This window comes from Mycetomoellerius zeteki, unplaced genomic scaffold, assembly GCF_001594055.1.
Source record: "Mycetomoellerius zeteki isolate Tzet28-1 unplaced genomic scaffold, Tzet1.0 scaffold169, whole genome shotgun sequence".
NCBI lineage: Eukaryota > Metazoa > Arthropoda > Insecta > Hymenoptera > Formicidae > Mycetomoellerius > Mycetomoellerius zeteki.
In genome coordinates, this window is record NW_017256643.1 from 432,309 (window position 1) to 456,234 (window position 23,926).

At 38.1% G+C, this 23,926-nt stretch overlaps 1 protein-coding gene across 1 annotated transcript in view; it reads right to left on the reverse strand.

Annotated features, from left to right (window-relative positions):
* The window catches only part of LOC108721399 (POU domain protein 2), a 144,881-nt gene that overhangs the window by 4,654 nt on the left and 116,301 nt on the right, over positions 1 to 23,926 (reverse strand). The window contains 2 exon segments of the mRNA XM_018445937.1: positions 479 to 811; positions 3,480 to 3,616. Coding sequence (XP_018301439.1) covers positions 479 to 811; positions 3,480 to 3,616 — 470 coding nt within the window.

Below are 23,926 nucleotides of genomic sequence, written 5' to 3' on the forward strand. Positions count from 1 at the left end.
CCGCAAATTCCATTAGAGATTGCGTCGGGATTATTTCGATGACTACTCCATTAAGAAGACTTTAATGCGACGTAATGGAGCGCGAAATTCAGCTGTGATGCGGTTGCAAAGCACTGTTCGTGTACATTTGCATCGATGAGAGCAAGTCTAAACGAGGAGGTAGCACCCCGATTTCCTTTGTGCCGTTGCCAGATGGCTATCTCGACGTCGAATCGCGAATACGCGAAGAATAAGACGTTCGCTCTCGCCTGATTTGCACCCTGATCAAGATAGCACTGCCGAACGTCGCTGCTTTGACGATCCGCTCCGATCGGGTCCGATCCCGCTGACGAAATCACAACGATACGGAATGCAATTTGTGATTTAAGTAGATAAGTAATTCGGCGAAGTAGTTGTCGATAAACCGACTCGAAAATCGGAAATATTATTTTTAATAGATTCTGATCTACATAGAATAAATTTCATTGTTATCACCCACCTGATTTTGCAAGAAGAACGGCGGAAGCTGTCCCGCCGCTGGATTGGCCTGAAACATGGCGAATTGCTGTAGTTGTTGTTGTAGCGACTGTAGTTGATGATGTTGCAACGTCGAAGCGAGCGCTTGGAGATCCTGGGTCCCTAATGCACCATGCATCAGCAATTGCTGGCTGAGCAATTGAGCGGTCGCCAGCGCAGAATTGCTATTGTTTTGCTGGCCGGACGTGTGTTGTTGCTGGTGACTGCCAGTGAGCTGGCTGCTGATTCCGGAACTCGGTGAGGACGCGCTGCCACTAGTACCGCTGCTGCTGTTGCGTTGCGAGATATCCGTGACCTGAAGCAACATCAAATTTGCATTAATTTGGTTTTTTTTGTGTTAATAAATCTAATGTAAATTTAACTAAAAATATGCAACAAAAATTGTGTGAAAAATGTGTAATTAGTAGATATATTTTAAGATATAGTACATATATTTATTCTCCCTAAGAAGACATATTCCCACAGGACGTTTACTACCTGAAAAACCCGAAAAAACCTACAATTTTTAGGGGATTTCTTTTTTAATCTTGAATTTTTTTTAAAGGTAAAAAAACAGGACTAAAATTTCGACTAGGGAAAAATCAGGAATTTTGATGGAATTAAATCATTACAATGAAAAATTCTAAAATTTTACTTTTAAATTTTAATTATGTTTCTTTCTTGAAAACATTGTACTTTTTATCATTTTTTCTTGATAATGCAAAATGTTGACAATCGGTTAGCAATAAGTGTAGCATACACATTCACGTATATATAAATATTCACATAAACATTCTAGCGAAGTTTCATTTTAAAAAATCAGAATGACGGTAAAATATATTCAGCAGAAGAGAGTAGCTCATTGATACTAGTGAGTCTGATCGTAGTGAGTTTTCACTATATATTATCCTCTCTATATTTCGTGGCTTTGATTGTGGAAAATAATAGATACATGTAATTTCGTGAAATCTTCAACTAGTTTTCGATATATATAGTTGTTTGCATTGCTTGTATTTCAATTTATTTCAAAATTGCATTAAAAAATTTTCCAATATTACTTGGAATTTTGAATAAAAATGTTTGAAAAATCCGAGAATTCGCAGGGAACTTTTTTACAAAATTTCAGTAAACATCCTGTCCAATTTTAAGAGTCAATATTACGTCAATCAATAGTCGTTTCTACATCCATAGAAAAGATTTCCGAATCCGATACTATATCCTCAATCTATCATAAAATAGGATCAATATAAGAACTTATTTAATTATATAGAGAATCTTATTTAATTTGAGGAAGAAGAATAGGAAATATTGATTTATAATTTTAATATCGTTTTATTTTTATACTGCATAAAGATAAGATTAGGAATATCAAGAATACTCTTTGCTGCGTTAGAGAAATTTTTTCTGAGAGGCTTTGTTCAGTAAGATACTATGCACAGTTTTTGGTGTTCTACAACTAAATAGTTTATCGTTTCATATTATCGAGTGACAATCTTTGATTCCCCTAAAATGCGGGCTACGACATTTCACGCTGTAACGTGGGACCGAGAACACGAAGAATCAGCCGAGCTGCGCGCGAGGAGGGCCACCCTCCCTAATATTACAGAGTAAATTCGCCGTCGAACAAAGCCGTGTTTACACTCGGCCAGGTCAGGATATTGGTCACTACGGTCCATCCTGCGCTTTTGTGTTTTATAAAACCTACTCTCCCTACGTCGTCCCTTCTTGTCGTCCATCTCGCTAGTGGCTTCCTTTATTTATTTGTCAAATATTGATCGCGAGCACTTTTTACGCCCGTCAAGAGCGTTCTGTACAAAAAAAAAATCGAAGACACGGTCGCACTGCATCCGCGAACGTTTCTCTCGAAAGAAAGCACGCTTGATATTATGCTCGCAAATGGGATTGGTAACGTTGTTGATACATTTAAGCAACGCACACAGGCAACAGATGACAATAGGTGACATGACAAAGCACGCTTTCGTCAAAATAAGTAGAGAAAATACCATTGAAGTTAAGTTATTGAAGAAAATCATCTTTTAAAAATATTATTGACAAGTTTAGTATGAAGACACATTTAATTATCAATAGTAACAGCGTAAATAAAATACAAGATTGATTAATCGAAAGAGATTCTCATAAAAATATTACATATACTATTTTCAAAAACAAACAGAAATAAATAAAAAATGTTATTTATTTACATATAAAATATTTATTTGATTTGATTATTTATGAACTATATAAAAAAATATTTTTATTTATAAGAAAAATATTTGATATAACCTTTTTAATTTTTATACACTGATTATTTCATTCACAATATTACTATATAACTTTTTTAAATATTCGTTCATAAAAACTATCACATTTGGCAAACTTAGCGCTTGTAAATATGTTTTATGTCTGATTGAATAAACGAACTGAAGATGCTACACGTTTTTACATTTTTTAACAATAGTGTCAATGATAATCATTTATTAAGACCGTAAAAATGTTTGTCATTCGTTATTAATTTTAAGAACATATATTATATCAGACATATCGATGTTAATAGAACCATTGACACGAAGAGCGACTAATTTCGCGCGTATTATACAAGTGTCTGCAGCTTCGTGCACGCAAGATGCCGTGCAAATTATTTGCGAATTATACTCGTACATTTTGCTCGCAGCACTAAAAGCCGCGCCTCTTTTCAGCACTCTCTATGCACTTCCGATAATTACTAACAACGCGCAATAATACATGACAAACATTTAATCAATATCTTTGTGTCTTCTAATCACAATCATATATTTATAAAGTATTAAATAATATATATTTTACACCATTTATGAAATTAAATTAAACAGGTACAAGAAAAATCTTCGTTAATAAAATAATTCAATTTCAACACCAATTAAAAAAATGTTACAATCACGAATATAGAAGAAAATATACGAAAAGAATAAATCAAAACAAATAGAATTAGATCAAAATTTATTTACCAGATTGAGAGCTTCCCTGTCCGAGTCCATGGAGTCATTATCAAGATGCGCTTCGGTGGCATCTTGGATGTCACTTGCGATACTCCTGTCATCTCCGCTGAGTTCAGGACCATCGACATCCCCATGCAAGTCTGCATCTACAACAAATAACAACCTTGATTTAAATATTTGTTCGATCTAAATTTTTTTTGTTTAAATTTTTTATGTCTGATAAATCTTTAAAATTAAATCTCCATTTTTACTTTTATCCAGCACTCAAGATGCAGCGCAACATAGACGTTGCAAGACTCAGATATGAACTTAAAATATTTATATTTTTAGACTTCGTAGTTTATTATCAAATTTATCCAACAAAAAAAAGAATTGCGCTATTGTCGTACAATCGTTATTGTTCTGCGCTCTATACTTCTGATGATGATGGTATCGCGTGGGGGTGCTGGTCGGCGTGCTGGTGGCATGAAGACGCATGTCCGCGAAGATCATCCTGGACTCTTCCAGGAAGACCATCATAGCTTCGTCTATTTCGTCCCTACATTGGGACACTTCTCGAGGTCCAGCACGGCGAACGATTTCTCGCGCGAAAGGGATCGCGCTCGGCGATCCCACGTTGATCTATTGATCGGCGCGATCCCATTGCGCTTCGGAAGACATGAGACAAAGAAAAGCTGTGCACTCCGATAAAAAAAAACGCACCGACTATTCACGTTTCTTCGCGTGACGTTAACTGACGATCGAATGAGAAAATAATTAAGTTTGCGATAATTGGAACCGACGTCTTTGAGTTTAATTATCGCTCGTTAACACCTCATTAATATTTATGCGGACCGTAGCGATTGACGCGAGTTTGAGGACCCATAAAAAGAAACGGTTTCGAAGGAGCTAGTTTGTCGGAGATCGCTTCGAGTCTTAGAAGTCACTGTTGATCTTCGTCGACGAACTGATACAGAGCGAATGTCAGAATGACGCAACGAAACCATGCCCCTAAGGGCGCACCAATCTTCCCCACTACTACATGGCCCTGCTGGGCCCTGGGATTGGTCGGTCTCATCAGTTACGTCAGGCCGATTGGTCGAGGAGAACCCTTTTGCTCTTTCGGCGTGTCCTCTCCCCCTACTGTAGTACAGCAGCAACCCTTCATGAGCATCCATCATCGTATCTTATGACTACTTTCTCCCTCGCCACCCCTTTACTAAGAGCCTCCTTCGTCTCGTTCGCGCCGGGGTTGTCGGATAATGGCATGGAACCGATTCGCTGATTCAGAGAATACAGGCTTGCGCACCGCGATTGGCTCGCGCGATTTTTAATAATTATTTCGATACGCCGATACACTATTTTGAAAGGAGATTTATAGCATTCAACGTATGTCGCGCTTAGGGCTGCTGTCGCAGCAACGAGATTCTATGTACGTTATCGGAGACAATAAACTTTAGGATTTCGTTTCATACACACTTTCCGTACATTAATTGATCGCAAAAGAACTTGTGCAAGTTATATAAAATATATATATATATATCATCAGATGTAGATATATGTATAATCGATTACAAGCCTGTCACAAAACTGAAAATCGGGGAAATTGAAAGTGGTCATCAGAGAAATCAGGAAAAAGTCAGGGAACTTTGCAAAATTTTTTGGAAAAATTCTTGGCTTTAATATACGTACATTATACTACGCAGTTTCGAATAGTACCAATTTGACAATTAAAAATGCAAGCAGCGTTAGCAACATTAATATTAATTTACATTGCTATATTAAAATCAGGGAAGATCATGAAAGTTTGTGTAGAAATCAGGAAAAAGTTATGGAATTTTAGAATAAGAAATTTGTGACAACCATAGCTTACAAAGAAAGTCATTAGGTATATAGATCGTTGAATTGGAAAGAAAGAAGCTGGAAATGTTTTTATAGATATTACATTTATAATGAAGAATGAAGTTACATAAACGTAGTCTCATAGCACATTTCTATAAATGATGCAAACATTATCATGTAATCATAAAAATTATATAGGTACGCGATTTGATCATGAGAATCAATTTAACAAGTGATTAATATTTAACATTACCATGTCTCCTGATTTAGAAGTCGTAAATTATACTAAATTAAATTTGATAAATTATATTTATTAATGACACTACGGATCTTAATACTTCTCATCGTTTCGACAACATTATCTACACATTTCTTTTGTTAGACTTTGTAACTATCTTTCGAGTTTACGAGGTAAACGTAAAAACACGTACACTGAAGCGAGCAATCAGCCGCGACTAAAGACAAGGGAAGAAGCTATTCCCTCACATTCTTGTGGGAAAAGTCGAAAACCGCGGACAGGCAATGTCGAAGGGGGACGAGGGTCAGCAATGCCAAAAAGTAGAAGTCGCTTAGCCATTTGGAGCCGCTCTTCTCGTGATGCTTTCCCATCGACTTCCGATTCCGGGATAAAAGCTGAGGAGAGAAACCAAAAATGGAGATAAACGCTCGCGAGAACGTTGTAAAGACCGCTCCACTGCGACGCAGGTGGGGGACTAGATTCTTCGGGTCCATCGAGGTGCTGGGGCTACGGGAACGATCGTTATAGGAACGTAGAAGAAGAAGAGTGAAGGAATTCAAAATCCAGTGAATATCCTGCTAGAACGCGGCGTCACTTTTCGGGAGCCCCGACCCGATTTTTGCTTCTCCATCTGCGTTACCTGACGGGAGGATTCCCCCGAAATCGTAAAAAAAAAGGGAGAAAAAAGACGCAACAGGTCAGGTAGGATACCTTCAGGAAACTGACGCGCACGCACAGCATTGGTGCGGATTCCCTATAAAATTTCGCTCTGTTCGGCACGTTCTACCCCACCTGGGTGTATCTTGGGCCCTTCTTCCTTCGTTCGCGCGACCCATTACTCCCCATACCTACTCCTCGTCCTTTCTAACGTGCAGGATGTTGCGGCAGGTACATACGCGACTCTCACACGCGGCTTTCCTTTTTCATCCACGAATTTGCATCGTCCCTCCCTTTTTTCATCAAAAATTACGCTTTTTTTCCGTGAGAATCTGTGGGCCCCTCCGCAGACTCCTCGCAAACGGTAAAGACAGTGCTAGTAGTGGGGAGATAGAAGAAGGGGTCCAAGATTTTTGGGGTGATTTCTGCCGGTTTCGATTTTACCCTTGCTCTCCTTTGTATGTTACAACGAACGACGAGTTAAAGATGGCGGTCCGTATTACGTACCAGGTGCAACGTCTTTGATAACAGAAAATGAAAGTGATTCGCGGATAAAACTACCGCCGATTGATTTTACTTCTTTATAACATACACGCGCGCAAAATCACACTGATCACATACAAACGCACATGTATTAGAGACAGAAGAAGAAGGAAGAGGAGGTAATGCGACAGGAAGCGACGGTTTTTTTCGGTTTTTTTCCAGCCAGTACGCGAATAACTGACGCTTCGCTTTCGACGAATCACAGGCGATAGTTTAAAAAAAGCCAACGGATAGTCACGATAAATTTTGTTTAGGGCAGACACGTTACTCGTATCTATACGAAAGAGAGAGATGAAAACCTGAGACGTGAATGTGAACGCTAACGGATTTTTATTTCATAAAGTCTCATGCACCATCGGTTGCGCTAGAAAGAGATAGATCTTTAGATACTATAAAGAAACATTCTATATAAAAGGATTTTGGAAAGCTATTGTAATTTTTAAAAATGATATAAACGTTACGGAACACACAGAAAGAATGATTTTATTGGAGCAAAATTAAATTATTCAAAAGTTTAGTTATGGGGATTTGAAAATAATTTCGTTGGACCATCAAAATAATTATATAGATAATGCTGCGAAAAACTTTGTCAATCTAACAATCAGTTTTTACATAATTATTTTTATGGTCTAAAATTATTTTCAGATCTGTATTTAGTTAAATTTTTAGATACTTCGACAAAAACCGTTCTGTCCGTATAAATTGTTCTCAATAACATTCTAACTTTCTCTATCTCTCTCTATCCCTTTTGCAAATTCCCTTTGATGTCATTCCTCTCGCGATTAACAAATAAAATATAACGACTTCGCTATTAGTTTCAAACTACCAGCAAATTCACACCTGCGACCCTACAGTCGGATGAAAGGAGCGGCCATTCGGATCGCCGATCCACCCGCCGATCTCAAGCCGGCATCGATTCGATATCGAAGCTGTACGAAAGAATGTCGCTCATCTGGAAGATCGTTATCTCCCGATGGATCCTCGACGTCTCTTTGTGCCGCATCTGCATACACATCGACACACGCACACTCGCGCGCTCATCGCACGGCCGTCCATTGTGCCGTCGACGCGGTCACAATGCAGTTGCCCATGCAATTTCGAGCCATTCAAGTCCGTTTAGCGCTTTGCACGAGTGACACGGTAACCGTCTATCCATCACCCACGCACACTCGTACAAATGTAAGTCGAAAACATCGTCGTCAAGCAGGGCGTCGTACGAACGCAAGCGATGACACACACGGGCGGCGTCGGTGGGGAAGTGCAGCTGTGGATGCAGCCCTCATGTTATACGTGCCGCTCTTACGAGAGAGGTCGAGGATGTGAGGCCGCGATGGCGACCTTCGCCTTCGTCCCTTAAGAGAACTCCTCGCGTGACCTACGGCGAAAACTACGTGGCCGACGACCCGAGTACGAGCAACCTCCAAGATCGGAAGTGTTCACCGCGAGTCACGTCCGTCAGGTGATAAAACGGCGGACAATAGCGCACCTGAAGGCTACTGAAGATTATGAGATTTTTGACAAAACTTACTTATGTTAGTCTCTGAGAAGAAAATGGTAAAGAAATTAATCTCCTGATTAGTGATGATCTCCTGACCGGAAAAATCATAAATTCGACTTATTGGGGTTAATTTATTATTAATATAAATGTGATGCTCTTCGTATATTGATACAAATAAGTTTAGAAATATATATAATTTTATAAATATGTGGTATTTTGAATTAATTAAATGCAAACATCGCATTTGTTCGTGAAATTAAATGATGCGAATACACTCTAATGAAAATAATTTCTACCAGAACAAGTCTTTCATCCTGTTACGTGTTTTAACATAAACATTTCCTAGTTAATTTAAATTATAATACAAGAAATACACACAATACGAAGTAACACAATGTGAGCAGTGTTCTCTGAGATCCATATGATGTCTGAATTATATACCGCCTCTCATGAATATTGCATACATCAGAACAAAAGTTTCCCAGAATTAATTCGTCGAAGTCAAAGTCCGAACGAACGTGTAAAATCATGTGAGTAATATTTGGTAAAATCAGAACCTCGATAAATTCTACATTCAGTTGACATGACTTTTAACTCAATTATTATTAATTAACGTTAATGTGATTATAACTGCAACACTTATTATTAAAAAATAAAAGGCAACGAATAAAGAAACGGAGTAAATTGGAAGAAGATATTGTCACATCAATTCTTGCGCACTTATTACAGCGCCGATTCCTAAACGCCCTTTTGTAATCTTTTATTTTTTAATACTAAGGAATTTTATTTTACTGTAAATACTTATTGTTAATTTAAAGTCTCTCTTATAACTATCTTTTGCCAACACGCCAAAATCACTTTTATGAATTGCATTAATTTCTTTTTCCAAATTGTGCGAGTTCTTAATACATATTTAATCAATGAATTCGAGAATCATTTATCACAAATCTGATATTAGAGTCAAGCGACTTGGATCGATTCTATCATGTTTCGATTTTACCGAACAGTAGCGTATACATTCCCATCTAAATTGGCGGACTCGGCCGATGAATAGCGACAGACGCTTTCTCCGTTCGCGAGCGAGGAATCGCCATGAAAAAGTTCCATTTTCTGGATGAATTCTGGCCACAGCACCGTGCAACCAGAATCCCTTCCTAAACGGCAATCTCTTTTCTCTCTCTCTCTCTTTCTCTCTGTTCATCTTCCCTTCCAGAGGATTCTCTTCGTCTCTTTTTCTTCTATTTCCTTCATTCTCGTTCTTCCGCTCGTTCTCTGATTCAAAGTGTTTTTGTTCGCCAGGGCGAGAATAGCCACCGACGATGAGGGCGTGCTGCTCTTTCCGCGCGATCTACATAAAATATCGATTCTCGAGCCCGGGAAAAATATCGGCGAGTCACGCGGGCCCGATGATGAATCCCTCCTACTGAAACCGGCCCTTCTCGCTTTAACGTATACGGAACGCGTCACAAAAGAGAAATCGTTATTTTCACGGCTCGGTCCGATTTCGCGGTTGCGTCCCGCATTCTCTCCCCGTTTAATCCCCCTCGCCCTCTCTTTTACATTGCCGATCCACCCGCGAATTCGCGATCATCTCGTCGGCGATTTACTTGATTCCCTGCCCTTTTACTTCTTTGTATTGTTTCTTCTTGCTCCTTGGTGGTCTTATAATCGATCAGTTTTCTTCATAACTTTTCGCGATTTTTTCAAGACTTATCGATGCGATAAAATCACAAATTCGATTATAACTTCTATTTCTTTTTAATTGTAAACGATTAATTAACTTTATTAAATGAAAAATAATATTCTTTTGCAGAAGCGACGTTTCTTGGCCCTAAAAATCATCAAATTTTTCACATACTCCCTTAGATTCATTGTTTTCACGAATCTATTAATTCTCATAATAATTGGCTAATCAATTGTTTCAATGTTCGTGATAGTAAATGATTTCTTAAGAATTAATTTACGGCATATCGGAATCATAATTCGTAAAACGCTTGCTGTCAGAGTCGAGTTGACGTGAACTTTTATGCATTAATGCTAAGTTTGCCGCACCATTGCACATGTCAGTTCTCTTCGATCGATAAAAAAAGGGTATTTATTTTCCGATTAAAAAATTCAATAAAATCGATTAAAAATAAATCACACTCTAAATGTGTAATAACTGCATTCATATGTGTATGTGTTTTATTTTTTCCATGTAAAAATAACACATTATACTGCATAAAAATGGGTTTATACATTTAAATGTGTAGTATAGGATGCTTTCCATTTAGTGATACAATACAAGTTTCGTTCTATCTTTGCTACTCATTGAATGCTAAGAAAAATAGAATATTTGTGTTGACTTGTGTTATGGACTTGTGTAAATGGAAGGCATTCATAACGTTATTTTTACATAGAAAATTATAAATCATACACATATATGAAGGCACTTATTACACTTGGATTTGCAGTGCAATGTCCAGCATTAATTTAAACAAGATTCCAAAATTAATTAATGTGAATATTTCTACTACGATTATATTATAACACTTTCTCATTTTAGTATAATTTAAAACTTATCAATACAGTTTGATATTATCTGATATCATATCAACTTATCAACTTTTTCCCGCCTGTACATCGCAAATGTCGCAATTACTTGCACATTTTCTGAAAGGGCGACGACGGCAAGTAGACGTTTCTCATCGTTATAGAGTTCCTTTTTCCCCGATTTACTCGCGTCTCAGCAAGACGCACACCCCTCTAAGATGGCAGATCGCATTAGAGCCGGGTTCCTCTCCTCCCAGCCGTTCTTCTTTCTCGGTCGTGTAGCAACGCGACCGAATGTCTAAGCAGCATCTGCCCTCCGCGTCGTTTCTTCGTCGCCATTCTTACGTAAGGCAACGACAATGCAACCCGGCCCGGGTTACGGGGGAGGAATTCCCCGGGTATTATTCCCGAGGTATATGCACCGCCTGTCAACCGACTTACGATTTTATTAGGGCCTTACGTCATTCGATTATGCTTGGCCGGGCCCCGGTTTTCATTCAGAGCAGGACCCCGAGACTGCCGCGAGAAAACGTCCGACATAACAGATCAGATCGGTTCTTACATCGTTACCTTGAGCATTTTAACACTGCGAGGCTTTACGACTGTTTCATGTAAAAAAAATATGACTAAAGGTGACGTATTGTGATTCAAGAATTCTTTATAAAGAATGGAATAGTGCCAAGTATATGACAAACTAATAGCCTCCGATTATATGAAATATTCTAAGATCTCATAAATTATCGAGAGGTAAAAGATGACCATAAAAGAGACACAGTATATTGCCCTAAAAATATTTTCTCAGACAAGTTTCGTGTGTAAAAATCATGATTGAGAATCTGCCAGGATTCCTAGCGGGGAAACTACGAGTCGCATAAGTATTGTCCGGATGTTGTTGACGAAAATCGCTGCAGTTACCGCGACATGAGTGTAGACGACGAGAGAAGCGTATCAAAGGGGAGGGCACCATAGGGGGATAGATACCAGGGCCAATAGAATAACAGTGTTTCGTCTGGCGTGTTTTGAACCGACATTGCCCGGCGGCTCGGCAAGGGTGACGAGAGAAGGGGTGGACTGGTTTCCGAGCTCGGCGTGTGTGGGGTGAGTCTAAAACCGTTAGGTTGGTCGCGTGCTACCGGAGGCACGTGGCCGCATCCTCTTCTCTTCCTCCCCCTTTTCTCCCGTGTCTTTTTTACGCACGCGCACATATGTGTCCCGAACAAGGAGCGACAAGATGTACGGATACTTCTGTACTCGAAAGGATTCTTAAGCATTAAATGCGGGATAATCTTATATCGTGTGATTATATTCTTATGACATATTTCCATATAGCACAGAAACTTGCAGCAACATCGCAACATTCCAGCAATATTGCAGTAACATTACAAATACGTAGCAATCTTGCTGCAAACTCCTGTGCTGCATGGGTTAAAACTATATGTATTTTTTAACATCTATTGTTTATTATTAAAGATTATTTTGTATTAAATTATAGCGATAACTTGCTTTGGCACATAGTCCTTGTAATATTTTAATTGGATTTTTAATCTATCACGACATTTATTTCACTTATCTGAACAGTTGTAGAATTTTTATTAAAAATAAAGCCAACGATAATATTAAAACTGATTCTATCATGACGCGTAAAAGACTGATCTTTTAGAATTAAATTTCGATCCATTTTCTAATCAACCATACGATCTATGTGAGAAAATTGTCAACATCACGCGCGCAACGAATCTCTAAATGGGTATTACGGATTCCGCCGGCGAATGGAACTTAATTTATTCCGTCTGTTTTTCGGAGGCCACGGTGAGTTTGGGCCCGGAGCTATTGATCGACGAAATTCGATGATCATTGTTGCCCAGAGCTTATACCGGCGAAACCCCAAATTAAGGGTCAGGTAAGCAGCGAGAGATGCTCGGACGCATGGCGCCATTAACCGCGGTTGCAGCGCGATGAAAACGAAATAGCCGATCGCGCGGCAGATGCGGGGATCGGTAAACAGTCGACCGGATAACAGTTAGGCTGCTGCCGTCATCGCTCGTCATCATCAACGCGACCATACCGTTAGACAGAGGCAATGTGCGGGCCCTTCGACACGTGCTACTCGATCAAACGCAGCCGTCCTTCGGATGCAGATAGATAGAATGCTTCGGCAATTGATCCAAATATTGAAAATATTTTAAGAGTTTAAATAATTTAAGAATTTTACAATCCTAAATGTGTAAAAAAAGGCATCTAAATTTGCATTTAAGAAAAAAGTAACTAAAAAAAGAGAATTTAATGAATATTTTAAAAGCTTTAGAGGAACAAATTTGATAATGTTTATAACGAATAAAATTGCACTATAATTTTTATAGCAAGTAAAAACGAATCATAATTAACGATCTCATAGAAATAGTGGTGAGACGTGAACAGGAAATCGTTTCGCCTTCACTGTGTTCGCTGTAAATTTCCGATAAGGAAATGAAACTATGCATATAAAGGAGAACGTTACCGAAGAGGGAAAGTTTCGCGACGATACCTCGACACTATTTCGCATTGGCACCCTTTGCCACTCGACTGGCAGTGATGTATGATGCGGTAGACCTGCATGTTGACCACTCCCACTCTCTTACGAGCAACTTTCCCGCGTATTGGGCGAAATTTGATTTCTGGATCTCTTTTCCGAGGGCAAAGAGCTGGACAATAGAATTTTAAATCGTTGAAGATTGGGGTGATAGATATTACTAAGCGTACAGGAAATTGTAGTTTTTCTTTCCGGAATATAGTTACAGTATTCTATGTTACTTTACTTTCAATCCTATTTTAATGTGAATTTCATTACATGATCGCGAAATTATCATTAATCATAAGAACGGTGAACCTTCGCCAGTTCGTCAAAAAAAAAAAAGCGAGCAGGCAACGTCGAGGTTATTTGAATATCCCATATTTAAGATTCGCCCTGCGTAGTCCAGAGCAGTGATTGTCGACTTGGCAGGCTGGTCACGTGGCCGGCACGTCATACACGTCAAACCAGCCCCCTGTGGAAACCGTCCTATTGCGCCTAAGGCCGCCCCGCGGTCGGTCAGCACAAGCGGGGAGGCCTGCGAGCACTTTACATTCTATTTTCACGCTGTACTGACCCCGATGTATGCAACTTCTTTAACATATTCGCCAGATATTGCCTTTTGGCACGTGCTACCTACCGAATCGATATTCATCTTCTGTGAGAATGAGAATTTATCGACGTCCTTAAAGTGGCACCGATCGCTACGCTCCCCAGATAGTAAATTTATAAGTCGTGTTCGATGCATTACATTTTCACATAAAATTACGTTCAGGGAAAAAATTATCTTAGCGATGTCAAGAAGCAATTTTATCTAATATTTGATATATTTAATATAGGTACGTGATGTGGTAATAAAGTTCGGTGAATGTGTTAAGAGAAAATAAACACCTAATTACAACAATATACAAATAACCTTTATTTGATCCATATTAATTAATACTAGAACCGCGAGTTTAAATTAACTCCATCGCGATATAAGGTAAATCTAGCTTTTTAGGGAGAGTTGTCATCATAAAAGTAAAATTGCTTGTAATTAATTATGATTATTTATAAAAAGTTATAAAAATCTAAAGTTCCACGTGCAAATACAAATTAATTCGAAAAGAAGAACTAATAGATGATTCAAAAATGATACAGCCGTGATTCTAATGTTAAGTGATGTTTATTTTCTCATAACATTCACATAATTTATTACACTACGTATATATAAATAACACACAGATAAAAACATATATATATAATAGAATAATTAATTATTTATGTATGTATTTATAACGTCGACGTCCAAATTCAATAAAATTAAATGAATTTCACACAATCCCTGTCTATATGTAAACTGCGGTAAACGAACGATGAACGAAGAGCAACTTTCAACGCTTGATCACCTACCACCTGACATGCTATAAGCGGAATAGCTGGCTATTTTATGCGTGTCACTGCCCCGCGGTGTTTTCACGGGACGACGAGCACCCCCGGATTTTTCCAGGGGTTCTCCGCGAGACGGGCGGCCGTCCAGTCGAGGGGAGACCATCTAACCGAGTTAAATAACGCTACATTAACACCCCGCGCGATACAAGATCTGTCCGAGTGTGAAATACCCCAGGCTTATCAAGCTCCCGCAGAAGTTTCTCTTTAATAATCTCATGTCGATCGTTGCTCACGTTGACGTGGCCGGCGGCGCACACTCTGCGTCTTTTCTGAAAACAATGCCGGTTTTTTTTCCCCCAGAATAGAAGACAGTGCCATTTGTTAGAAACTCCCCACTTGATCGAGTTTAATGCAACTTTGCGTGAGATGAGAGCGGACATAATTTTGAACGAGTGATGTATCTTTAGTGTATATATATATATATATATATGTATATATAAATTTGGTTTAACAAACAAATTGAGTCATTCATGTCCTGCACATTTCTTTTCTTAAAAAAACTAGGAGTATATCAAGTAATTAGTTATAACATTTATATATAACTTTATTAAAAATACACAATCTAATAAGTACTTTCTGAAGATGTTAAGGTACATGTAAAAAAATGACTTAATATTTTTTTGTACATTTGTTAAAGTGATAACCTAGGATACGAACGACCCATGTAATATAATAAAGACCGGAAAATCATCGTGTATTCTAAGAATTATTAATAATAATGTATCAAAAGTTCAGTCTCTTTCCTTTAGAAATAATTGAGAGAGTGACAGTATAACATGAAAAATGTGCTTCATCATTGATTTAAGATTATACTTCTTGAAGTCTATTTTCATCTGTCACACTCCGTTGCTGAAGAATACCAATGTATATCACGTATAATTACGCCTGTTGTTAAAACAGTTCCGCTCCGAAACGTTGGGAATAAAAATTAGAACGGAGAAAATTGCTTTGTGAGACTAATACATCGTAAATCCATTAATATTAACCTACATTCAAGTTTCCATTACATTCGCGAATAAATCCATTTCTTGAGATAAATTATAATGGGGGTCGATATAATTATATGTATATAAACAATAAACTCTGAACTTTATATAACATTAGTACAATAGATTAATGAGAGAATATGTATCCATTTTTTCCCAGACAGATATACATTCTCCTTCCCATCCTGAATATTTATAACAATTTCTCTTTTTATTGCTTTTTTACTCGTCATCTCTTTGTTAGCGAAACTCGCTTGGCTGAACGATTAAACTAATGAGTTTTGGTCCCTACAACGATCAGAATTAGGCGGTCGTAATAGATTTAATTATTCCTGACGACGACGACCGCAGACTCCGGTTGCTTCAAAGATGATCATCTTGGTAAGAATATAACGGTGACGTTTACCTGCGTATCGTCTTTTGTCCTTTTGCCACAATTACCGACGTCTAGACGCGACCGCTGTTCCTCTACGAAATGACAATTACTTGGCAATAGAATCGTCTCATTGACCGTTTCTCTCGGTTAAACGACCCACGTTCCAGTTGTTGAAACGCTATAGTGTTCTTCCTGTAGCCTCATTTCTCCGTATATGTTCGTGATAAAGTTAAGGATTCGTTTCCGATTTTATAGAAATTATTTCCAAATCAATTATCGCGTCGAATTCGACAAAATCGATGAATTACAGGCTGAAATTTGGCGACATTATTAATGTTATATTGGTTTTGATTTATTTCTGACGATATGGGCTACACTGTTAAATTCATAATGTCAAATTATACCCAATTTGAGCTATTTTTAATCATTTTCTATATTCAATTACCAGTTCTTTTTAATTTCATTTCTATATATCACCACTGCTTTACTCGATAAAACTTTAATTTAAACTAAAACAATGGAGTTAAACAATTTAACTCTAGAAAATAATTAAATTCGTTTTAATTTATTATTTAGTCAAATTTAATTTATTTAGATTTGGTACACATGGAAGTTAAAAGTAAAAAATATTATTTTCAACTCAGGAGATTGGTTTACCATTGCTCCTTTAATATTTAACAATGTATAAGTGTTGTAAATATTATCAAATTTACATTTTTTCTATTATTATGGTATTTCATATTATTTTTCGAAGAACTGTTATAATTGTGTAATTATATATATTTGAAACGTGGATGATAGGCGAAGATTGTTGAAAGATTAAAAAATCGCTCGATAATGTCCGAGGGGAAAATCGCACCCATCTTTTAACGGTTACACGGCAATACCTGTGTCGACGTTAACGCACTCGCGTTATATCCTTACCGAGATGACGATCGCGAAGTTCTCCGCGTAGAGGAGGCAACCTCTTGCACACACAGAGGTGTGCCTTTTTCTCCCTTTTCCGAAGCCCCTCTGTACTTTACCACCCCCTTTCCTTCACGCTCTGGCGAGGAGAGAGAACTTCCCTCTCTCTTTCCTCCCCGATTGTTACCGACTCCGTTCTCGCCCTTCGCCTTCCCTACCAACCTTTCACCGGGCACGACTCTGGCTTAATGGCTGACAGGGCTATCGGGTTTCTGCAGAAGCGTAAAAGATCTTCGAGGAAAGACGCGGAAAGAGCGATAGGCGCTGCCTTCGTCACTCTTTTTGTCTCTTTCTTTTTCCTGCTCCCTTGTACGCACTCATTACCGCGAGTAAACGAGAAACCTACAGGCGACGAATCGTACATACCGTAGCTTATACAGACTGAGTTCCCGTGTGTCAGCTGACTCATACAATTCCATGCTTAAGATAAACGCGCACGTCTCGTATTTCTCGCGCAATTTAATCCGTCCATCGTTGCGTTATCCTCGGGGGAAAAGGGAGAGGCTGGTCTTTCTTACAATATCATTCCTGATATCATTAATTCCTCCATTGATAGAAACTACTCTGAGATCCCATGTGAATACAAGGTAAAATATCGAGAGTACGAAGTAATTTATGAACTTCTCTCCACCCTCCATATCGTATTAAGATCTTTAAGTAATCTGCTTTTAAGAACAGTACAATATCGTCTGATATAAATGACGTTGCATTTGTTGCAGATGATTAAAGATTGTACAATTTATGTCTACGTTCGAATATATAATACACGCGATGCTCAATATAATCTAAAAAAATTTACACATAGCGCGTTTTACAAATATGCTAACATACATCGCATTATGTAAAAAAGGAAGACAAATAAAAAACAGGGATCCTAAAAAGATCTCGCTACTCATCAGCCTGTTGCAGGCCCACCCCCGCGAAGTGTATATAAAAAACTACGAGGGTTGCACCCCTCGACAGCGGGTGTATACGTATCGACAATCTGTACAATTGCGTGCTGGTAGATAACATGGCGCTAATTGATTATAATAAGCGGTAAGGAAGGAAAGGCGGAAGCAAGGCTGGGGTTGAGAATTGTAGATTGTATCGAGGGGTTGAAACCGCGTTTAAATGGTCATCCAGTAGTTAAGTTGTTACTTCCGGTATTATGTAGGGAGTCTCAATTTCACCGTATCTATTTTTTATGACCCATTATTTTATAAATTCAATAAATATCTTTGCAAATAGTGAAGAGAATCGTTTAATAAATATTTGAATATCATAAAATTGTTACAAAACAATATTACTTTACTTGAACATGTTTAGACATTATGCTCAAATAAATTTGCTTTTCTATTTCTAGATCCTACAAATTACTTTAATTTTACGAGAATAGTAACAGCGATAATAATCAAATAATACTTTACAGCAAACAAAATTTGTATTCTTTGGGAACAAATTTTATTTTAACATCTGCAATAATTGAGAGAGCCAAGTATAAAGGTTAGAAAGACAAACGGGAGACACCCGGTGCTGACAGCGGGGGCGTTCGATAATTTATCGTCTTCATTTGCCCATGTCCATATTTATTGCGTCGTTATGAACAATACGGCGCCTATTAAACGAAATACGCCTGACCTCACTGTGCGGACGCACAATCGAATTAATGCTCGGGCTCGCGCGATCATGCCCAATAATAAGCTTAATAAATATTGATTGTTTAATTAGTGTATAATCGACCGTGTGGGATACAGCCTGCGCGCTATCGGCAGTCAATTTGTCCGCCCACTGGCGCAGCACGAATTTATTAACGGTTTATTTTCTGTAGTCACGCGTAGCTTTCGACTATTTTAATTGTCTCTGCTGCCACAAAGGACGGAGACGCGACTTTCCAAAGTGTTTGAAGTTTTCTATGTTATGCCTACAACATGACTAATATTTCGGTCATTGAAACTCCTGAGACAGGGTAAAAAGAATTATTGTAGAATTTTTTTTCTTTCTTCATATATTATATTCCACTTTCACTTTTAAAAATTGTAAAAGTTTTAAAATAGTAAAGTTGCAAGATGTAAAATTTTTTGCATTCATTTCATTCTTCTTTCATGTGTCCGACAAAAAGATATCGTACAAGCAAATTTTACGACTCTTCTTTTTTAACTAAGAAATTCAGAATAAATCTTAACTCGTAAGTTGAAAGCAATTTAATTTTCATTTTTAAAGAAAGGAAAAGATTGAAAAAAAATCTGAATACGGCAAAAACCGATTTATCTATTGTAAAAATTTTTTTAGAACAGACGAAACCTTTTATAAAGGCTGACTATTTGTTTGCATCTTGGTTTAAGAAATAGTTATATTTGTGGGATGTCAAATTATGGCTATAATGCATGGCAATAAATTACGGCTAACAATATCTATGATACAATACGACAATATCTACATATACACCCAGAGAAAAGTTTCTTTGGTTTGAACGTCAATTTTTGAAATTAAGTAAATTTTTTCTCAAAGGTATTTTCATTTTTACTTAAAAAAAATTAACAAAAGAAAAACGATTTCTGCAATTTAAACATATTTTTTCTCTATGTAATATCATAGATATTGTTGTTACGTTTCTTACTGTATTATATCCGTATTGTATCGTAAATAACATTCAGATCAAAGAAGTTTTTCTTTAACCGTATAGCAATGCACAAATTTCTTTGATTTAAACAATTTTTTTTTTAATCAAAGAAACTTTTCTCCGAGTGTGCAAAAGAAACTGTGTAAAGCTAGCCGGATAGTTCGAAAAAAATGCAAGAATCGACCTCACAGTTACATATTGTGTACCGCACGAAATCAAACGTGCACCGAGCAGGCCCTATCGATGATCGAGTAACTGCGGGAGAGAGAGATTAATCGTTAATGCAATAATTATACGTTCACGAGGCAATTACACGGCATCGTGAAAGGGGAGCAGCCCCGCGCTAGAAAAACAATGAAAAACGCTACGTCTTCTGTGGGAACGGCCGTCCCATTAATGGAATCACCAATTGCAGAGTTATTGGTTAAATTGCTAATTGCTAGCCTCTTTCTTTGGTTCCCTTTCTAGCGCCGCGTGTAACGACAATTGCGCCGACACCCACCCGTCGATCAACGCCATTTTCATAAATAACGTCTCGTCTCTCTGTCGACTGTACAATTTCTCACGGCTGCTTCTCCGCGGCACTTACTTAATTTTCGGAGTGTGGGCGAGTGAATTAATCTCTCCGCGATCGAATCGGACTGTTTGCTCGTTCTCTAGGAGGCAACAAGAACGGAGGACGGAAGTCGTCCTCGACTCGTGAGAAATGCGCACCGGCCGAGGGAGAAAACATCTCGCTGAGCCCGTTCGCTTCGTGAAAGGGGAATCGCGAATCTGCTCGGTTCTTCGTCCGCGGTTCCGCTCACATCTTCAGCCCACGATCCTTCATTCTTAGAAAGGATCTTTGTACTTGTTTTCATTTCCACTTAGGCGATTAGACTTCTCACGGTGCATACACGTATCACAACTGGCGTCTCACACGAACGTGCCGCGTATTTTTATGCAAAATACTTTAAAGATATTTTTCCGTCATATGTCTATAACATTCCAGCTGTTTTTAAAACAGCTTATTAAAATTAATTGAAGTTGTAATTTATAATTCCGACAATACAAAGTATAGAGAGTTTGTAATAAAAATAAATGACAAAATTTTCCAAGCCGCGTAAGGCAAATATTTTCACTGAGAAAAATTTCCAATTGAAAATGAGCAAATCATAATTTTCTGATTAAATCTATTTTAATTCTGAGATAATCAGATATTCAATTATGATGACCGAAATTCTTATTGATATGATCAGAATTTTACTAGTTCGTTCATTTTCAATCAGAAAAACAATGTGAGCAAGTAGAAAGAAGTCAACACCGCAGTCAGCATTCCAGCAGAATTAGCATACTCCGCTTGCAAGACATTCACCGGTGGATATACCAACGATAAAAATCTGAAAATCCCCAAGAAATCCCATCGCGGAATTTGAATTTGCTGCGTCTAGCAGCGATCGTGACGCATGAATCCTGAAAAGCTCGAAAAGGGCTTCTCTATATTCAAAGGAAGATTCTCGTTTCATCCCTCCGATTCGAATAACAAAGTGAACTAGTTCGATCAAAACATAAAGAGCAGTACAGCTTTTCAGCATCAACCACAATTTTCTTTAAACAAAAAAGTGAATTCTTATTAGCAATTATCATTCCAATTCATCAAATTTATTTTTAATTCACTGATCAATATTAATAGCAAATAAAAATATAACCGTAAGTTTCAAAAAGAAAATTTTTGGTAATTTAATTTTATGTTAATAAGGAAATCTTACACATAAAAAATTAATCAACAGGACTAATAAGAATTATTATTTTTTCACTAAGTAATTATAAGTTCGTTAAATGTTGGATGGATTTTCCCCCCCCCCAAATAAAGAACAAAAGAGAAAAACGAAAAAAGTTGTAGGCAACTGAATCAGATTTTCACAGATTAATGCATGACTGACGTGACGATTGGCGGTTTTGGGCCAAGGTGTGAAGAATAGGACTTCCTTCGTAGAAATCGGAAAAGTATTTTAACATTCAAAAGCGATTTTCCACGGTCGCCTTGGCCCGACGAACGATTTGAATAACAAAGTCACCAAGAAGATGTACTATCGTCCGTGGCCGCATGAGTGAACAGTCTTCAGGCGAGTTTATCGCAAGAATCGTTTGCATGCCAAGCGAAATCGATCCTCGTCTAGCTCTTCAGGATTTCCATCGTCATCGACTTTTGTCGTTTGCTTTGATTCGAGACGCGAACGCAAAGACGATTCTTCAAATGTGAAGCTGACGATGCGCTTCGATTGATCATTCTTACAATTACTCACAAAATATAAAAACAACTGCAATATTGAATTATTTGTAAGAAACGATTATTAATGTTTAACGTGCCTTAATTAATATTTATGTAAATATCAGTACTTTCATAAGGTTTAAGTTGCAATTAAAAAAATTATAGCATAAAAGAACATTTAGAAAATGAAAACTTCAACGTTTTTCTTTTATCACTCACAAAAAAAGCGACATTGTTAGACGTCACAAATAATAAATCGAATAAAATAAATATTGTGACTGTTTGCTCTCTCTCTTTGATTTCATAGTTCAAAGTGACATTCGTGATTTCTTTGACTTGTAATTAATAGCAGCTGACATCATTTTGTTATGAAAATAAAAAGCTCGTACTAGCACATTAGAAAGTATGATGAGTAACGTAACCGCTCGAAAGATCTCGGAGAAGTCTGCGTTAAAAGAATCCCTGGTCTAACCATATCGGTCGAACAGGTGTGCGGGTACGATGCGAGAATAAACGATTAGAATCTCGATTAGCATCCGCGGATCATATTAACCGCGGCTGCATTACCAAGCGGTTGCATCCGCTCGAGTACGATTTCATAATCGGACATGTATCGGCTTCGAGCGCTAAGTCTCGACTCACTTTGACGGCTTAATAAGAGGTAATTGCGTCTCAAGTATATAATATAAGCGCATAAACGATCTAACATTGATAATCAAGCATGCAACAAGCGACAAACTATTTTTTAGATTAATTAATATTGATGTATCTGTTATTGAAGAATTCTTAATAGCGTAATTAAAATGTTGTCATTATAAATTTTTTATTTATAATTAGATTTAAATTATAATATATTATATATTAATTATACTTCTCTTCTCTCTAAAACTTATGTTCTAAATTTAGAAAGAATGGCTTTGTTGAAGTATCTGAAAATTTAACTAGATATAACTTTGAAAATAATTTTGTTTATTAGACGATGAAAATATTTATGTTATGCTTAAAATGATTGCTAGAATGTTAAAACTTTTTGCAGTATAATCATCAACGTTTAAGCGTTCTACATAATTATTTTGATAGTCCAATATCATCATTTTCAAATTTATATTTTTAAGTACTTCAGTAAAACTGTTCTTTCCGTGTATGTATTTTAAATTCTCGCGACATCTCTCCGAAATTCGACAAAATCTGAGACGAACATGCGATTATTTCTTTCGTGAGAGCCCCTGACTATCACGCGAAATGACACGAATAATATGCCGCGGAGCGTACGACGCGACGTTTCGTCGGCAGTTTCATCGTTCCTGACATGGTGATTCGCAGGGAAGCGCAAAAAGGAAGACAAGGAGGAGCCGATGAGGTGGCCGCGGGGCGAATGGTCGCGAAATGCGTTCGGAAGACGTGGAGGCAGAGAAGAAAAATGAAGCGGGTGGTGGCCGGTGGTGGTGGTGGCGCTAGGCGATCGGAAGTGTGTCAAATTACAGAGGTCCGCGATATTAATGACTCCTAATGACATGCCCTCCTCCTGACAGCAGCGTCCGGTGCCTACCGACCGACACAAGGAAAGAGCACGATTTCTCCCCACTAAGCCGTTCGCCCGGGTCCGCTCACGAACCACCAAGGTTGGGGCCCCCGTGCTGCTCATCGCGTCGGGCCGGTGGACCCGATTCACAGAATCGACATTAAAAATGCAATTACTAATTGACGGGAGGCTAATAGCAATAAAACAAACAACGGACTAAATGCTATAAAGTAAAACACAGGTCGGCGACGGTGTCCTTCACCCCATCCCGCTCGCTCCCACCGGCCAAGTCAGATATCCCGTTCTCGCCCCTCGTACCTCGCTTCTATTTACCAATCGTTTCTTTTTCTTTCTTCCTTGGTTCGAACTTGGTTCGCTCCTTTCGTCGTGATACTTCTACGAGGAGCACCGTTCGCGAAGGGGCGCGAGCCCCTCTGTTTACGACCGGTTCGGCATTTCCGAGAGGCCGGTCCAATCGCGGATTT